The sequence below is a fragment of the Pleuronectes platessa genome, chromosome 13, assembly GCF_947347685.1.
Source record: "Pleuronectes platessa chromosome 13, fPlePla1.1, whole genome shotgun sequence".
NCBI classification, from domain to species: domain Eukaryota; kingdom Metazoa; phylum Chordata; class Actinopteri; order Pleuronectiformes; family Pleuronectidae; genus Pleuronectes; species Pleuronectes platessa.
The window spans coordinates 17498784-17514521 of record NC_070638.1 but is presented as its reverse complement, the minus strand read 5'-3'; the positions used below and the strand labels follow the sequence as shown (position 1 = coordinate 17514521).

General features: G+C 42.0%; 1 protein-coding gene across 15 annotated transcripts in view; it reads right to left on the bottom strand.

Annotated features, from left to right (window-relative positions):
• Nucleotides 1-428: 428 nt before the first annotated feature.
• LOC128454119 (activated CDC42 kinase 1) overlaps nt 429-15738 on the bottom strand; it is a 52164-nt gene continuing 36854 nt past the window's right edge. For all 15 annotated transcript variants that reach the window (XM_053437346.1, XM_053437353.1, XM_053437348.1 and 12 more), the window contains 12 exons: nt 15306-15469; nt 14355-14474; nt 13894-14020; nt 13630-13776; nt 13283-13377; nt 12823-13017; nt 12429-12520; nt 10559-10992; nt 8873-10081; nt 6803-6898; nt 5206-5333; nt 429-3927 (listed from right to left, as the gene is read on the bottom strand). In XM_053437346.1, the coding sequence (XP_053293321.1) occupies nt 3921-3927; nt 5206-5333; nt 6803-6898; nt 8873-10081; nt 10559-10992; nt 12429-12520; nt 12823-13017; nt 13283-13377; nt 13630-13776; nt 13894-14020; nt 14355-14474; nt 15306-15469 (2814 nt within the window). In that variant the 3' untranslated portion in view covers nt 429-3920. The remainder of the gene's footprint in view (nt 3928-5205; nt 5334-6802; nt 6899-8872; nt 10082-10558; nt 10993-12428; nt 12521-12822; nt 13018-13282; nt 13378-13629; nt 13777-13893; nt 14021-14354; nt 14475-15305; nt 15470-15738) is intronic.

Sequence of the window (15738 nt, the reverse complement as noted above, 5' to 3'; positions counted from 1 at the left end):
TAAAAAGCAGCACTAACAAGCTTTTTTTTGATATGAACTCAAGAAAAGGGGGTTCGGATATTTTCAGAGTTTTCCTTTTACAAAAACAGGAAAATGTGTTGAACATGCAGGTGAGGGGTGACGCCAGGGGACAGCATGAAGGAGGCAGGACGTGATCTGCTGTTGAAGTTGTATGATTTTGTTTACAGCACATCAACACTGACGTAATTCCTTATCACCAAAAGCTCTTTCCGAGTTGTTCATCTTTATCAGCGTCATCCCGGTTTTTGTCTGTCATTAACAAATCCACTCACTAGCTGTGAAAGTTGGTGGCATTTTCATATTCAGACATTTTACTCTTGCAAGAAAAATTCGGGGAAATGTCAGCCGCAACTATAGGGATCATTAGTGGAACAGACAAAAAAGATTGGTCACCACAGGAGAAGAGGTAAAAAATATTTAACTCTTTAATAAAAAATACATTTATAAATTCTGCAGCATTTAGTTCTCTCAAACTTTTCCATCGACCCAGGAGGAGAGACACAATGAAAACCAGCTGCACAGTAGGCATTTAAAATAAATCACATCCTGGGAAGCAAAACATGAGAGAAATGGCAAAAGAACAGCAAAAACAACACAAGTGACTTTAAAGTAGCAGTTTCTAATGAACATGTTTTTCTTGCGAACAAAGAGCTGAACAGAGTTTTTTTTTTTTTTTTTTTTTAAACATCAGGATCAACACCACAACAGGACAATGTTTCTTTGGGTTGATCCTAACACAACAAGGTTCGGTCCTTCTAATACAACTACAGCAGCTCGGTATAAAGACAAACAACACGTGGAGAGAGCGGAGGCAGCCCTCACTTCCAGTTGTCCTCGTGCACTGATTTAAACTCAGCTCTAACGCAAACACAAGCCAGAAGGGAAATGTCTGAACTGACTGTGGATCAGTGGAGGAATTACCCAGGGAGGAAAACGGAGTCACCAAACACTTGACACTGAAAACGGTGTGCGTTCAATCGCTGGGATTCATCATGAAAGAGAAGAAAGCTCCATGGTATTTTTTCAGGACTGGGTGGCATTGATGGATGGACAGACTGGGAGGTCACAGGTTCTACAGCAGCCTTATTGCACACAGGAGAAAGCTCTGACTGTATAAATCAGTTCTGTACATCCTTAATAAATACCTCCTTTACCTTTTTTTGTTTCATTTTGTTTTGTTTTTTGAGCCTCTTAGTTCACTCGGGCAGAAACACAGGCTGGTTGTGGCTCCACAGAAGCTTTTTTCAGAGGCTGCCCGATCGTTTCTGCCCAAACAGATTGTGCTCAGACGTGTCAAATACTGTTTACGTTTTTTTGAGGCCTTGCAAAGGGGTTAGTGGGTTTGGAGCAAAGCCAGGGCCATAGACATGTATATGGTAATTACATGGATGGACACCAGTTGGCAAAGATGGTTCTTTGTTGCTATAGAGAGAAGCACTATAGGGATCATGTGTGATAACCAAACATTGTCTCAGTGTTGCCGATAAAAAAGTGAATTTTAGAGGTTAAAGCTTATTAAATGCCTTTTGTTGCCTTTTTCTTTCATTGTCTTCAAATAAAAAGTTTATATGATATAAACAGCAGCCCAGGCCCAAAGGTTTCTATATTGAGTTTTAAAGAATTCGTTGCTCGACTGTGACAATACACTGGTGTCCTGGAAGTTTTGAATAATTGCCCCTGAAACTCCGCACCAAAATATCACAGTTATGGTTTTAAGTGATTATTATGGAACAGGATCTGTGCCTTAGGCAAAATTTCTCTGCATTGAGGTTATTGGCTGCCAACGTAGTCTGGAAACATGCAGAAAATGCAGAACTGGCCGGAGTATTTAGCTGAGGAATAAGGACAGGCTGTATCTGGGGTCTGTGACTTTGTTGCAGTGGTCATAGATCAGACGCCGGTTGCACAAAGAGATTCTAGACTAGTTTAACTGTAAGATTAGTCCTATAGAGGAATTTCTGGATTTTTTTTTACCTGGGCTGTATGTTTGTTAAAGTAGATTGGTAAATGAATGGTACTTAAAACTTTTGGAATCAGTCCAGTAGATTGTCAAGGTGGCAGTGACGACAACATAATCTTATGGGGCAACTGTGACACTTCATTAAATGTCTCTAAAAGGGCTTTATCACCTAAAACACTTTTTGTAAAGGGATGATCTACTGGAATGATTCAAAAAAGTTTTTGTAAGTAGGATTCATTGACACCCATATGTCCCAGAATGATAAATACTGGAATTGACCTTTAATATAGCACTTAGATTTGTCTAATACATTTTTATTTGAAAAAAAACAAACAGCTAATAAACCCTCAAGCTAACTCAAAGCTAAGAGCAATGTTTCCATGGTAACAGTCAGTGACAACTGCTGACCAGGAGCACTGACACAAAGAAAAAATGGCTCATAATTGTTTATTTTAAACAACAATGGTGCGGAGCTGCTCATGAAGAGGAAATAATTTTTGCAGACCACAATTACCATGATGGAAAATATGAAGCAGTGATGTCCTCAGTTGTTGTCACTGACCCAAGGCATCTTCCTCAAGTCTGGCAGACAGGTTCCTAGAGGCACTGGCATCCAGATCTCCCCAAACCACAGCAGCTCAGCTACAAGTCTGCACAATGACCAGCTTTTATTTTAATGAAGGGTTTATTGTGTTGTTACATCCTGTGCTGTATTACTGGGAAATGTCCTTGAAACATTTATGGCAGAGTGAATGGAGCCGAGCGATGTGAGTGATTTGCTCTTGTAATTCAGTTTTTGAAAAGCCTTAATTTGCCCTGAATTCTCGGAATATGACTCACATATTAGATATTCAAGACCTAGGCAGCTTTGTGCAGAAGATGAATTTAGTTAAAGTCTGACGAGTACTTTAATTTGTGCTATATCAAACAGAACAGTACATTTAATTAAGAAATGGCCGGCCCAGTCACAGACGTGACAGCCTTCTCTTATTCCTAAGCATTGTGTTATAAATATATTAAAATAAAATTAAAATGTTGTTTTTTTAACATACGATACATGTCTCTGTATAAAAGGTGTATTGTTTAAATACTGAGTATAAACTGCCGTTGCTAGTAACTTCCCTCACTATATATAAAATGCAAATTTTGTATGGACAACCTTTGTGATGAAACACTTCTTTATAACTGGCAAAATTATTTCCTGTCGGTCAAATATTGATTTGTTGGGCACAGATGTTGTGGAAGTCTATGATTTATTTGTCACTGCTCTTGAAACCCTTGCCTCACACGGTGATGCAGATTCCTCAGCTGCAAAGCAGGCTGCTCATTCTTATAGAACCAACTGTACATTCACTGCACACGCCTTAGTTGAAACAGTGATCAGTAAATATGATCCCAGTTTTCAGTCAAACTCTCCAAGCTTTTGACAATTAGAAAGTGCTTATGCGTATATTGTGCTCTTCATCTCATGGGGGCCTCTACAGCTTCACTCCCAACCTGTTGAATGACATTTACAAAAGAAAGGCATCAAAGTGTCTCTCTGCACTTGACCATCAGTGTAAGATCCACAGTGATGATTGACAGTTGGGAGGCACACAGAAGTGTTTGAGTGACACATTTCAGGCTAACTCTTTTTTAGCCTTTAAAAACCTTGAAAAAACGCTGGGTGCCGTTAGACAATGTCTTAAGTGCAACAATGACAGAGTTTTCAGAACAAGGTTGAAATATGTCCCAAATTCTTCTTTGCTGCCCCCGAGTTACTTTCCTGTGTCCATGGTCAGCCTGAATGAACCATGATGAATTTGTGATAGCTCGGTGATAAGTCAAATAACAGTCGTCTGATTGGAGGCTTCAAACAGAAAGAAGTCGAATCACCTCCTCTGATGATGTTTTACTGAGGATGAAGTTCCAATCAGAGCTCAGCAGCTTTTGATTTCTGTCACCGTCTGCAAATAGAAATAAGATTTCGATTAGATTGAGAACATGGGGAGATGAAACGCTGAATCCTCCTCAATTAACTTGAAAGATATTTACATTTATGTGCAAACCCGACTTTGTGAGGGAACTTTGAGGCTTTTAAGCTGAGCTACACATTAGAAGTATTTAAACAATTTCAGTAATATATACTTTTCTATAGAACAAGACAGTAAACTTTCTCTAACAGCCAACTACTGTATAAGCCCTCAGCCTCATTGACTGCATTGACATGTTTACTCGTATTCCGGTTATATGACCTCTGAAAATAACCAACATGCAATATATGAAAAAGTAACACCAGCTAAGTCAATAGGTAAAACTAACATATAAACCACATACGTGAACAGTAATAACGCAAATTAGTTTTTTGAAAACCATTGACAAAAAAATCGGTGGAAGACAGCTTGCCACCAACCAATGTCGGCGACATGTTGAAAATTGACGGTAGGATGTGTTGTTGTGGCCAACGTAACATTTAACGTCAGACGTGCTAGATACCCAGATTTCTCAATGTTCCATTCGAACGCCATATCCCGAATGTATATCTACTCATCACTTTCTCTTTTTGCGATTTGTTTTCATAAAGCATCACTTTTGTTTTGTTTCTGCAATGCTATGTATCAAGCTGAATTACAGAGCCTTAGTTTTAAGAGATGTGAACTGCGGTCTGAAGATTGTGACGATAGTGTAACAGACCTCCGAAAAGCCAACATGCAGTGAATGAAACAACAACAAATTTCAGTTTCATTTCATTTCATGAAAAACACAGACTTCATTGAAGATTAACCAAGCAGGATGAGCACAACATTTACAAAAAAAAACAAAAGTGACAGTATAAACTGTTTGAGGAGGACTCACTAATGACATGGAATAACAGGAAGTAGCTCACAACCAGAACACTAGTGCACATGTACACAAAGTCATTGTCACACTGCTGCCCGTCTGCTGTTAATTTCTTGATAAATAATAATATAGTTTGTACGAGGAAAAATATCCAACAGTTAACTCACCGAGCATTTCCTCTCACACAACAAGCCACAGATGCGAGATTAAATATCTGGATCAAGTTTGAAATGTAGATTAGAGGCTCTGGTTGTTGTATTATGTGATAAAGCATAATTAATAATAAATGGGACAGATGGATAGTTACTGCTTGGCACTAGTAGGAGAGTGCGGCCCATTAAAAGTTATAGAATTTATGTGGGAAGCTGTGACCCGTAAAACTACAATAAGAAACAGTGCAGTACCTTTGCCTTGTGGATCCATAGTTATCTAACATCTGCGTGCTGGCCACTTCCAGGTTCCAGTCCCACGTCTCCAGCAGCTTCAGACACTCGGACCTGCTCCCCAGACCTAAACCGAACAGCTGCTCCACCTGCAGAGACACACAAACATGCATCAGTCGTACACAGACGGCTGGAGCGAGGGAGGGAGCAAGAATGAGAAAGGTCACGGCATTAGTTACTGTATGGGCTGGAACAACAGACATCATCTCTTTTACTCCCTCATATGAGTGTTATTGCTGCAGTAAGCACATTGTGAACTTGTTTCAGTCTTTATAACGACGCTAAATGTCTTTGTTCAAATTTCCGTTGCATAGATTGAGACCTCTGCCAAGCGTTCCCTCGTGCTCACCCCCCGACTGCCATCCCCCACCGTGGCCCCAGCGGCAGCCGGATGAGACGGTGCTGAGGGTCGCTGTCGACACGTCAGTGAGCCCATATTCGTTTTATTTATAGCCGGCTCATTGCAGCAGTAATGACCAGATTGTCCCTTAAGGATCCACAAGGTTGCTGCTATTATACCCTGATATGAGGTAAAGATTGCATTATGCAACTGTGAACGACCACTTGTTTGCACTTATATCATGTTTTAAAAAAAATGTTATTATAGAAAAGGACTTGAGGCGGGACCTGAGAAGCAGTGAAATGGATCTCTAAGGTCTCTTCTGCAGCGTTACCATTGGGACCCTGGTTCTCTTTTAATAACCACACAGCCGCAATATCATCACCACTTCACGGGATCTTTATTTTGAAGGACCCGCATCATGGGGTGTTAGGATCTGTGCACGACTGTAGCTTGGAGAATTGGCGAACGTGTCACACCAAATGGCGGATTGTTGATGAATAACTATTCATTCATATAATTATTCTTGAAATCTTCCTCACTGTACCATTAGTGGCTGAATGTTTTGCATTGTACCAATAGGCAGGAAACATGGTTTTCTTAGGGTGTGGCAATAAATCAAAATCAATAATTTATTGCAATGTAATTTTACTAGGAATATAGTAGTAGCAGTATATATTGATAGAATGCTAATAGATTGTGTAAGCAAAGCGAGGAGGTATAATACGTAATGTATCTACCTTAGACCTGTAAAATGTTTAGCTATTTATCAAGTGAAAAAATCCATTATCGACTGAAATTTAATTTTTTATCTCAATATCATTTTTCCGTTATAGCAGTGACTGACATAAACCGGATTGTGAATTTAAGTGGCGGAAATTCGGGGGCTGGGCTCAGATAGGATGAAGAGTTCAGACTGATCTGCAGGGAGCTGGATATAGAACCTCTGAGGTTTACCAGGCACATCCAATGGGGACGAGAACCGGAGGTAGACCCAAAACTCCTGGAGGGATTGATCCCATCTGACCTGGGAATGCCCCAAGACCCCTCCAAGAAGAGCTGGAAAGTGTGGCTGGGGAGAGGGATGTGTAGGATACACTACTTGGCCAGCTAGCTCCATGACAGGAGCCCGAACAGGCGGAAGAGGCTGAGTGCATGGATGTCATTTTTAGTTTAGCAAATGGCTGCAGTAGTACATGCACTTTTTAAAGTCCTCACCTTTAGGTAATGCACAGCTTTCTGGACGTTCCAGTTGTGGTTCTGCAGGGCAGCTTGGCACTCCTCTATCGTGACACCATGAACCGCCTCCTGCACCTAAATCACACAACAGTGCTGTAAGTCTGAGCAACATCCAACAACACCTAACTCTACATTCCCCTGCCTCCTCTTCCTCACCCCTGTTGACAGCACAACACTGTGTCCTGTTCTCATGATGAAATCCCCAGTATCAACTTGACTTTTAATAGTTCACAGACACAAATAATAACTTTTGGGAGAATTCAGAGCTCCTGTTTACTTTTAGCTTCACCTGAAAAAGCTGATGATAAAAATTCAAGTGCTGAGGTTCAAGTATCATTCCCAAGGTTTTTCCACGAAATGAATTAGAACTGCTTGGGCTCTTTACATTCTCTACACTCTTTATTTACACAATGTCACCAACGGTGAACCTGATGGGAATTTCACAAATTCTGTAGACAAATGTTTATTCTTTTTATCTGATCAGTATTTTTTTGGCAATTAGTGACACCAGCTCCTGTTTCTTCTTTTGTTGTTTGATCAAACAGCCTCTGAATTTCAACTGCACGTCTCTATCTCACATTGAACCCCTCTGAAGTACAATTTATCTATAATCCCGCATTCCCACTGCAGCCACAGAGCTCAGTATCCACTACAAAATACCAAGTGGCTGATCAATGGGGAGCCTTCGGTGTTTCGCAGTGATTCTGACTCCAGGTCAATCTGGTTTAATCGCTGTCAGAATCAATCGTTCGGGCAAAAAGTATCTAACTGGTCCCCCGTCCTTCAAATACAATTCTCAGCTAAATATATTCATCTCCAAAGAAAGATGACATATTATTAATAATGTAAACGAGTTATGAGCAGTTAAGACATTTTTATACTTTGACCTTGTGACGGGAATGGATAAATGCGTTTGTATGCAACCAAGAGTTGAACTCAACAGATATTCAAATAAAACTTTTAACCACTTTAATTTAATCAAATTCAATGGCTTTTGTAAGTTCAGCTTCAAATTGAAAGTTGCCTCTAATAATGATGTGAAGTTGAATAGGGAAGTAATATGATCAATAAGAAGAGATATGAGTAATTAAACACTATTAATGTGTTTCCACAACTTCTCTCAGTTAAGAGACACACGCACATGCGCACAAGCACACACACACACAAACACACACAATGGACGACCAAGCAAGATTATCTTCTGTTGCCCCCTTGTGTTCAGTGTATGAACAAATGCAATATATTGTGCACAATAACATAAATGTATACCGTACATGTTTTTTGTTTTGTTAAAGATATAATTCACCATAAATCAAATATACACTGACTGAGATACATTACATCTTAATTGTAAAGGTTTATTACTTCCAACACCAATTCTAATGAGTAACATCCCTTGTATTTCATCTTAGAGCTGTGTTATAATGACCTAACTACACATCTACTCATAACTAATGACCCTGTCTTTTGGCCACTGCAGTGGCGATTATTCGATACGAGTTTTATTTTTATGTGCCCAGGCTTTTAATGTGCAGTTGCACTTTAGCCATAACTATACTTTTGTGAGTAACATGAGTCTTTATAGGTATTAGAGCTCCAGACATGTTGAGCTGATGTACAAGGCTGTAAAACTTATGAGACTCTACTGCTGAATTACATACGAAAAAGTGAGTAAGAGGAGCCATGGATAATATTTGTCTATAATTGTAAGAGAAAATGTTACTTGAAGAAATATACAGTTAAACAGGCAGGAGATAAGGAGCTGCTGAGGAACTAAGAGTGAGGGGGGAGGGTGGAGACAGGAGGGAGGAGCAGAGGAGAGGGGCTGAGGGTCGAGGCTCATAGTTTCTGACTTGCATCGGCCAGTTTTAGTATTTTTAGTCAATTAAAATCTATTGACACAGTTAAAAAACATTAAAAAAATACATATTGCATAGTTTTCATGTAATAAATTTATGTTGTTTTCTTTTTCGCACATGATTTAAAGCATTGAATTATAGATGTGCTTCATTAAGTTGCAAAAGAAAATCCAAACCACTCTGACCTTACCATTTTGACCCTGTCAGCTGGGTTCGCTCCCCCGTCTGTCCTGGTGCAGGAAGCAGTGATGGCTGGTGCCGTCAACCCTTCCGAGCAGACGCGAGGGAGACTAAGTGATGTCCTCATCCCTGACCGTGGTCGGCCCAGACTGCTGTTATTGTTGGAGGAGAAATTAGCCTTCAGCTCACCCAGCTGCACAAGGCCCTGTCCCTGGGCATGTCCCTGGACAGTGTGGTTGCTGACCACCATGGGTCTGACTGTGGCAGTGTTGGCTTGCCGTACATGCCTTTCCTCCACGCCACTAGCAGGAAGGCTCTCTGCCTCCCTGAAGAAGCGATCGTATCGGTCGAGGTACGGCGGCCTCTCTGGCAGAAGGTAATAGTGGGTGTTGCTCACTTTACATCCGTCACGTACAATGGGGAGGATGCAGGGGCCCTTACTGGTAGAGTCCTTCCCCTGCGCCTGGATCACTTTGGGTGCAGCATATTTAGGATCTGAGGCGAAGCTGTGTGTGGTCGGCATGAGTTTACCTGGAGAGGTGGAGAGGTAGGAGCCATAGGCATGTGTGGGGGGGCAGGACGTAAGGGGAACATGCATGGTGGTGGGGCTGACAGAGTAGATTCTCTGCTGGGGGGAGCCCACTAACAGGCCCATGGGGCTGGGAGTCCTCGAGCCCGACAGAGACAAAGGGTCCCTTGGAGGGATCTGAGGTGGTCGGTTCTGAACCGGTCCTGAAACGTCCTCTGTGGCATCTGCTAGAGTTGGGGAAAGAGAAAGATCTCTTGACCAGCGAGCAGATGTGTAGTCACCCCTTTTTATGGGGCGAGGTGGGATGGGGACACGAGGGGGTATTTGGGGTTTGTCTTCACCAGAGGGAAAGACGCTCTGTTCCTGGGTCAGAGAAGTGTGGGGAAACAACGCTGATGTCTGGGATGGCGAGCTCGAACGGGCGGCGCTTCCTTTCGGTACCTTGAGCCTTCTCATGCACTCCTGCTGGAGTTCTTGGAAGATTTCTGCCGACTGAGAGAAAGATGTGGACAGCTCCTGGCTCTGCTTGCTGGGGAGGAAAAGGTTGTCCTCCAGGCCCGATCTGTCTGGACCCTTGGAGACGGGAGCATCAGCCTGTCCCTTCTGTCCACAGGAGGGAGCCACATCTGGGTTAAGGACATCGCTCTGCTCTTCTTCAAGCTGCTGCTCTGAGCTGTTGATGGAGCTCACCTGAGTGAGGAAAGACATTTTCACTATTACCTTGACTGCTTTCAGACATGCACTGAACTAGATAATCCCCTAAATATTATGCGGAGGGGATGTATGTGAGAACACTTAAGTGAGTCAGTTGCTTCAGACACTGTCCGGAGTTTCTCCTGCCCCCTGGTAAAAACTCTAGATAATGTCAGAATGAGCCCATGTGAGAATACAGCAGGATTCACCACAGTATTTAACGCGAGCGAGAGGCCACCTCTAACCTGACCACTCTAAAGATCTCTGTGATGCGTTCTTCAGGGGTGAAAGATAAACTAGGGAGAAGGTCCGGACCCCATTGTGCAGAAATTATCTGGAGTTCATGTCTGAAAACAGCTTATGTAAATGGCTTCAGTACAGTCCACTGTAGAACAAACTGACAACAAAAGGAGACAAACATTTCAATTGAAATTTGGCATAGTGTCAAAGATGCTGTATCACCTCCTACCGTACCTCCATATCGTCTTCATCTTGGGCTACATCGTCATAGGCTGGGGGTGGAGGTAAAGGTCGTGCATCCCAGTCCACTATTGGTGTAGGGTGAAGGGGGCGGGGCAACGATCTGGACGGACTCTGAGGAGGAGTGCGGTCCAGGATGTTCTCAGCTTCCAAAGCCAGCTCCGCCAGAGAGGGGAACTGAACTTCTACCACAGGAGAGGGGGAGGGAGTGGACGGGGGGAACTCCTCCCCAAAGTCAATGAGGGATACTTCACCGTTGGGTTTGGGGCCTGAGCCCGGACGACGGCTAATCCCCTGTTTGGAAGCAGAGACCCACGCAGCGGGTTTAATTTTTAAGCTATTGACGGAACCAGTCGTCCGAAGTGAGAATCTTTTTAGTCCTGCAGAGGTCAAATCCTCGTCCTCATTTACGAGATCGTAGCAAGGCTCTGTAGACACAAAACAAACAACACTTAATGAATTAATTAATTAATAATTTAGTGAACAGTTTTAGAAAGACACTGGAGTTCTCTAAGTTCTCTTCACTCCACAAAACACACTCCAAAAAAGACTGGGACACTGCAAGGACAGCGAGACACTGCACAGCTGTTAGAGGGACACACGGGTGGATGGATGAAGAAAGATGTGGGGAAAGACATAAAAGCAGAAAATAAAATCAGTGCAAACTCAGGCCGAGGAGAGACAACAACTATGGGATGTACCTTTGAGTAGTGGAGCTAGGAGGGAACAGAGAGGGCAGGAGCAATGGGTGAGGAGCTGCTGAGAGAGACCAGACTTACTCTTGATTGACACGGCTGGTTGAGGAGGCCGGGGAGGAGGCTCCTCTGCAGAAATACAAACAGAAACCGCCGCCGCACAAAGCAGAGACAGAGAAGAAGAAAGTTTGACAGGAGTAAATATTAAAAGAGTAGAAGAAAAAGCAGGAAGCAAATGTCAGATACGAAAAGCTTTTCGAGCAAGCGTTAGACACAAGCTGTTTTAGTGTCATTCTTCTGAACCAAGACCTACACTACTAATTTTTATTTGTATCAGTTATAGTATTGCATATATTCTTTAATTATTCAATATATAAATTGTATCATTATCCATCACATAAACCTCATTTTTGTAATGCTATCTTCCTATGTTTTTTCTAGTAGAATGAGAAAATATACCAAATGACTAAATAGACCATGGAATTAAGGGCAGTGCCACAGCACATATTCAGGTCTTACTTAACTTTATTGTAATAACATCAGTATAAAGAGGCTGTTTCTTTTAATTTAAATTTGAACGTTCATTTGAATGTGGGGGGGAAAGTTCCTATTCCACCTGTAATGACCCTGATGACAGTTTAAAAGCGCATCCGAGCGTCTGAAGAAGTTTATCTCTTGTTCCAGCAGAGGGTGATAACAGTCAGCTTGACCAGTAGTGTCACCATGTCTTGCTACGATAAATGGTGAACTCTCGCAAGCAAAGCCGTCCTTGGTGGACAATCATGAAACCAAAGCCTTAGAGAAGCGTTCAGTGGAAGTTTGTTCTACAGCAGAGACATCAGAGGAACGATCACACGTGAACTGTGAGTTAAATTGTTAGCTTTCTGCCCAAGTGAGGCAGCGGAGGAGGCAACATGGACGAGCGGCGCCACATCTACTGTTCATCCTGATCCGATATGAGTATTAGAATATATTCTAACAAATTGCGTCTACTGGCAAATTCGTTAAAGCTTGATTTATAGGAAAAGGGACAGCCCTGAGGAACAAGTCCAAACTTATCAATTTAATCCTATGTTAGTGGATACTCAAAGCTCTTATATTCTACAGTGTTTGTCACTTATAATGATCATGACTGTGGTGTAGTTTTTATCAAAAGCCCTTCTACTCACTTTTGGATCTTCCTGGAAGCTGTGTGGGCCGAGTGCCACTGAGATCTAAACTCAGGACGTCCGGAGGATCCAGGGGGTTCCCGAGGTACAAACTGCAGGGAGGAGCACTTCATTACTGTAAATCACAATATAGAGACGCTGTCTAACCTGGGCGTCATTATGCTGCATAGCCGGGGAACATGTAAAATAATATCTCACTTCCATCTAGTGGTTAAAGATTATTACTGCTACAAAGCGCAAAAAAAACAGACCATCATGTTCCAATGAGGGGTAATAATTATATTATTACACATACTTATGCACTAATTACGTAATGATGACACAACAGAACCACCTCTCCGGGTGGCTTTTACAAAACACTAAAAATACATAATAAACAAGAAGATGTTCTTACTCGTCGATCCTGTCAGGGAAGCCCCAGCAGCGGCCAGGGTTGCTGTCTCCGTGTCCCGTGTGGATGAAGCTGTTCGTGAGTGGCCGGCTGATGTCATGAGCCGACAAACCCGCCACTGATGTCACCACGTTTCTGGGGAACGGCCCCACCTGAAGGGTGCGCTTGTTTTGACCTCGCCACCAGTAGTTCTCCGCCCTGAAGGACAGTGAGTCAAGGGTCTCTGGGTCAATGTCTGCATCCAGTTATCCTACTCAATCTAATAAGCAGCGTGGAAATTACACAACATGGCCTTTAGATTTACAGGAATTAACAAATGTATTAATGAGGTATGTAAGTGCAAATGTCTCTAAGGTTTAGTGAAGACTGACTTTACTTGAAAACAGTTCTTTATTCAAAACTGTATGTATTAGTAGTGAGGCTGGGAAGTAACTTATACGGTTAAAACTGTATTTATCCTCACCTTCCCTCTATGATGGTGATGACATCATTGAGCTGGATCTGTAGTTTGTCAGGCTCTTCAAAGTCCTGCAGAGAAGACATGTCTGAGGGCATGCTCTGAAACACACACACACAAAACAATTACAAGTTGGGCCGGTGGTAAAGTGGATCTCAGTCATTTAAACTTTTTTCATTTTCTTCTGAAACAGTCCACTAGGTGGCGGTAAAAGCCAACAAACGCAATAGATCTCTCACAGGGCCCAGGCTAATGCCAATCTGGTGTCCTTTGTTTAGTTGGTTTGCATGGAAAATAGGAAAATCCTTAACAGTAAAAAAACATAAGAGTAACAAGTTAAAGAAATTCCATACCTCAAGCAGGAACTCTCTCAGGGCAACAAAAGTTGGTCTGTCATCTGGTTTCTGTGCCCAGCACTGCAGCATCACCTTATAGACATCCTGCGGACAATCCTCTGGCTTTGGGAGGCGTTCACCTTCTTTATCAATTTTGTGCAGAATCTAAAATCAAAAAAAATATTACAACAAAAGAGAAAAAAATACAATGAAAGAGTAGAATTTAAGTGAAAAAATTGGACTAGTTTGTGTTTATGAATTTGCTGTATATATGATGTCTACCTGGCTCCCATTGAGACCCAGCCAAGGCTCCTGGCCGTGTGTGAACATCTCCCAGAGGGTGACACCGAACATCCACGTGTCTGTAGCATGGGAGAACGTTCTGGTCTTCAGACTCTCGGGGGCGCACCTTAAAAAAAAAGAATCAAACGACATGAATCAGTTATTCAAAAGGATGTATTGTTTTGAAACATAACAAATATGACATATCTATAAAAATGAAATCAAAAGGAACATTTCTAGATTTCATGAAAGACTTGTCGTCTGACTGCCGGAGACAAATATATAAGCTGAGCGAGCTTAGTTTTATGAGACAGCAGCAGGAGTCAAAACGCAGCTTGGACAAGATTCTCTGGGGAAATATGAGTGATTTTCATTCCCTGCCCTGTAAAACAATCATATTCGAATCTGGATAATTTCAAAGTACATCTTTTTTTATTGTGTGTTGACCTCAGTCCACCCACCATGCAAAGGGGACCTTGCGATGCTCCTGCATGACATAGTGCTCATGGTCGCTAGGCAGCGCCCTCATCAGGCCAAAGTCACCGATCTTCACTCTCTGAGCCGAGGCCAACAGAATATTCCTGGAGAAACATGTTCAAATATTTAACATTTAACGTGCACATTTGAACAAAGACGATTTTTGATCAATACAATGTTAAGTTTTGGTTAAAACACCATTAGCACAAGTCTTAACAGTTGTCTCAGCTCTCCATACAAAATAACAACAATCATTAATGATAGAAAGTTTAAACTGTCAGTAGACAGAAGAAAAAAAACTATTCAGATTTGATTCAACTTGACCAAAAAGAGGTCAAAGCGCATCATCGTTCCAGAAATTGACAAAGAAACATGTCGTCAATCTGTAGTTAGATTTAAAATGTGATCCCAGCATATAAAACATATTAGTTGTCCTGATCTGAACAAGGCAACACTCAGGAGCTACTGAGGATTTCACTGTAGGCAACATATAAATATTGAATCTGTGAGGAGAATAACTCTCTTTACTTTAATTGTCAGGAATTTTCTCACAGGTTAAAAAATCTTAGTGTTTGTTTTTTTTTAACAACTATATAAAATCATTACTATTTTCTCACAACTTTAACAGGGAAAATTACTATTTTTACCAGCCATTGGAATAGTTTCAACAGTTGATGTGTGAAAATGACAAATTTAGGAAAGACCATTAATGTGGGCCACCCAGTACAGGCAGCCAACAACTGACTCATTTTACTTGTGTGCCAGGTCTCCCTGTAATGGCCTGTAAATTACTGGGTGGAGGAGAAGGGGAAGAAATATAAATGATTTAACACACCAGTAACAAAATGTCCTAAAAAAGAATGTCTAAATCAAATAAATGCATGTTAAAACTAAGCTGCTGAAACCTTGGTCCAAATCCGAAATGTGCCCCTCACCTGGCTGCCAAGTCCCTGTGTATGAAGCGCCTCTGCTCCAGGTAGGCCATGCCACAGGCCACCTGTACAGCGTACTGACACAGAGTGTGGATCAAAGCCGGACCCTGGGGACGGACACATCGCAAACGCTCCAGCAGGGAACCAAGAGGAGCCAGCTCCGTCACCTACACAGCACGGAGGGAGATAAAGACAGGGTGCGTGAAAAGAGAGGAATGGCAATCAATAGTAGAATATCAAAGATGTTGGTGAAAAAAGAGAAATAAAAGGCATTGAAAGAAACGTTGGCAATAGGTGCTGGTAACACAGTCCAAAAACCAATGAAATAAATGAATACTTAAAGTTTTCGACCCTTTGCTACTCTGTAATTTCAGCCCACCATCCTCCCAGCTCCAGTCATGACAAAAGCCTTGAGAGGCCTGACCTGGGTCATTTC